Raw genomic sequence first — 3,772 nt, forward strand, 5'->3', positions numbered from 1 at the left:
TATGTCAATAGCACTATGGCTCCTGACTTTGCTTAATAAATACTCCAGGTGTGTGGACAGACTGGCCAATGGAAGGGAAGAGATGCCATGGGTGGATTTTGCTATCAATCCGTGTGTGGGAGTCGATTGATGGGCAGTTGTCACGGCAATAGGAGAGGATGTCAAGGGATGCCCCCCTTTCCATCCACCTCCTTCCTGGTAATGTGAAATAAAAATTCTGGATACCCTCAGTGATTCAGTTCTTCATATCATTTAATGAACTGAAGAATTGGAGTAAAGGGGAATTTCAACATATTCTTGAACTGTTGCCTGAACTTAGTCTGGGTCACAGCATAAATTCCAGTGTTGGTGCAGCAACTCAGGAGCTGCAACATGAAGGCCAATTCCATCACAAAGCCATCTAGAAATACAGACTTATATCCCAAATTAAACATCCGTTTCCATATCGAATAAAACATTAACACTGACCATAACAGGATGAAATTGGCTGAGATAACGAACAGTAAAATGATGGATCTCCTTCGACTCTCCATCTCTGGGTCTTTGGGACTCTCCCCATCACTGTGAGCCTGGAATCTCTTGCGGGCTCTGCTGCTCACTAAAATGTGCCTGACGGTCAAAACATTGAGCAGCAGAATCAGGAAAAATGGGATACACGGAGTTATAATGTTATGGACGAACTCGAGTGTCGCCCAGACTGGAGACAACAGAACGCTGCCTGTTACCTCACAAAACCAGGGGTCGTTCAAGAGCACATACCCACCTAATAACATAAAATACCAGAAAATGTTCTTTAAACAGCTCAGCACAGTCACTGTTCCCAGAATCACAGACGCCGTTTTTTCGCTGCAATATTTACTTTTCAGCTTCTGGCAACAAATGGCCACAAATCGATCAAAAGTGAAAGTGACGGTGAACCAGACAGAACAGTCAGTGGCTGCATAAAGCAGGACAGCGTGGATATTACACACACGGATTACCCACAGGAAAAGAAAATGTTCCTCAAAAACAATTGGAATGTGTCTCAATATCAGGTCGAGGATAATGACCAGTAGATCCGCCAATGACATGGCCACCAGGTAACAAGTGACACATTTGGAGAGACCACACTTTCGGCGGAAGAGGATCACAATCGTCACTAAGTTCACTGCAAGGAAGGGTAATAAACAATGAAATTACACATCAGGCTGGGGGAAATCTTTCTAGTTGAGTGAGGAGGTATTGAGGCTTTGGAGGCAGCGGGAGGTGAATGACAGCGCGCCTCCCACCATTTTGTGGTTCTGGATATTGACAGAGAAATAGGATTAATTTCAGGAGTGAGGTCATGGAGGGATGCAATCACAAGAATGAGAATAATAAAATGGAGTTTCTGCCTGACCAGAGACTGATGTAGGTCAGTGAGCTCAGGAATAATGGCTGAATGGGACTCAGTGTGAGTTAGGGTATGGGACACACAGTGTTGCATTAGCTGCAGTTCATGAAGCTTTGCAACAGGAATTGTGTGACCAGGATGGTGCTGGAATAGTTGTGTCTGGATTTAACAAAGACACAGGTGAGGGTTTATTCAGTAGCTGGGCTGAGGCAGAGGTGGGGATGGGTGATATAGTGGAGGTGGCATTGAACTGGATTGGAGATGGAGAAAATATGGGGTCAGAAATCCGCTCAGGATTTTGCACATGGTGCGCACAGTCTCGTTCCACATCAGACAATTGGCCAGGGAGGGCAGTGAAGTGACTGGACAGGGAACAGAGTTTGTGACTGGAACTGAAGACAACAGCTTCCATCTTCAAAAATGGAAATGGTACAAACAGAAATGAAGTTAAATGCAGTTTATCCAATGAATAACTGGACACGGGGACTTACCAGGGACACCAACAATAGCCAGGCTGGGATAGTAACCTGCTTGAATAATGTGAAGTATAAAATAGATCCGCAATGCTAATGACAGCCAATCACTGTAAGCAGAAAGATATAAAAGTGCCTGCGATAGACCCCTGTCATTCGCTGTAACATTCCAATCGATTGTTCCCAGTTTCAGATCCATCATTGTAACATTCCAATCGATTGTTCTCAGATTCTGATCCACTGTTGGAATATTCCAATGGATTGTTCTTAGATGCTGATCGCTCCTCTCTGTCTCCCTCTAGCTGCTGATCCCTGTTAGTGTCGGAGTTGATGCAGCCGCTGACACTCTGGGATAACGCATTGAAAGGAGCCCCTTATTAAGAGAAGAGGGAAACTCTCCAGTGACACAATTAGGATCCATGGAGACTGACATTAATTACAGTCACTGAACAAACAGGTTCAGTTAACCCCTTTAGTCAAAGACTTTTTCTATCACAATAATATGGAACATTTATCGGGTCTGGGTGGGATGATTCAGTGTGGCTGAGGGCAGGAATGGTGGAAATAGCGGAAGGGCTGACCATAATCTTTCATCCTCCTTGGGTATGGGAGTGGTGCCAGATGATGGGAGGTTGTAAATATTCCAGCCTGATTATAAAAGGATAAACTCTGCAAATGCAGGGCAGTGAGAATAATGTCAGTGGGACACTAGCGAGAAGCTTGCTTGGAAAATAAATCCATAGAGTCCCTACAGTGCACAAGGAGGCCATTTTTCCCATCAAGTGTGCAGCGGCCCTCTGAAGGAGCGCCCTACCCAGGCCCACTCCCCCATCCTATCCCCGTAACCCCACCAAACCTGCACGTCATTGGACTGTGGGAGGAAACCCACGCAAAGACAGCGAGAATGTGCAAACCCCACACAGGCAGTGACTCAAGGCCAGAATTGAACCCAGGTCCATGGCGCATTGAGGCAGCAGTGCTAACCACTGTGCCACCGCAACGTCCCAAAATGAGCTTTCAAATGGCAAACAGCACAGATATGTTGTCGGGAAATCCTGTCTGGTAAACCTGATGGAATTGTTTGATATACAAATGAAGTGTTGAAGTGTTCCCAGTGAAACACAGGGTCCTCTAACAACAGGAGATCCTGTCGGATACAATCAGTGATGAAAGCTTCCAGAGTGAAATATTCCAATGGTCTTTACAACATTGAAGTGTTCCCAGTAAAACTTGTCGATTTAATAACCAGGTTATCTTTCAAAACCAACAAGTTCTCACAATGGTCTGATTATTACATCATTAACCGTAAACATGGAGACTGTTGTAACCATGACAACATGGTGACCAATCGAGGACAGCTGCTGTGAAGCTTCATAGTGTCTGCACTCAATGTGTTGGCAACATTGTCCATTTCAGGGCTGCTATTTCTGAGTTATCTCTGATTTCTTTCTCTTTGAGGATAGGTGTCGGTGTGATTGATAAAGCTGACAATCGTTGTAGCCGGGAGGAAGGACAGTCACGTCGTTCACTGTCGTGAGAAGAGTTTGGAGATAGTTCAAAATCCATTTGTGTTGGGCAGAGTTTGTGAACATTGGAGTTCGATTGGGAGAAACCGAAAGCTGGATGTCAGTGGGAGTAATCTGTTGAATCGATGTCTACATTGTGACAGTGGACAATAACTCCACCCTCGTCACCACCAAAGATAAATTGTCCACTTTGTGTCTAATCTTGACCAAGAGGAAAATGTTTCACCTGGGTTTTCTCAGAGGTGTAAGATGACCTGCTACCAGTGATGGGGAAGGGTGATCTTTCTCGTTCTGCCATGCTGTGCGGCAGTGTGACTTTCCAGTGGATTGTTACTCTACCCCGAGCGACATTCCACTGTTGAGATTCTGCTGCTGGGAGCTGCAGGAGGGGGAGAGAGCGG

At 45.4% G+C, this 3,772-nt stretch overlaps 1 protein-coding gene across 1 annotated transcript; it reads right to left on the reverse strand.

Annotated features, from left to right (window-relative positions):
* Nucleotides 1–248: 248 nt before the first annotated feature.
* LOC140417910 (probable G-protein coupled receptor 139) lies at nucleotides 249–2,101 on the reverse strand. The gene is made up of 2 exons (XM_072501343.1): nucleotides 1,864–2,101; nucleotides 249–1,147 (listed from the first exon to the last, which is right to left on the reverse strand). The coding sequence occupies exons 1-2, from the start codon at nucleotides 2,045–2,047 to the stop codon at nucleotides 249–251; spliced, it is 1,083 nt and encodes a 360-aa protein (XP_072357444.1). The 5' UTR covers nucleotides 2,048–2,101.
* Between the last annotated feature and the right edge of the window lie 1,671 nt (nucleotides 2,102–3,772).

This window comes from Scyliorhinus torazame, chromosome 5 (assembly GCF_047496885.1).
Source record: "Scyliorhinus torazame isolate Kashiwa2021f chromosome 5, sScyTor2.1, whole genome shotgun sequence".
NCBI lineage: Eukaryota > Metazoa > Chordata > Chondrichthyes > Carcharhiniformes > Scyliorhinidae > Scyliorhinus > Scyliorhinus torazame.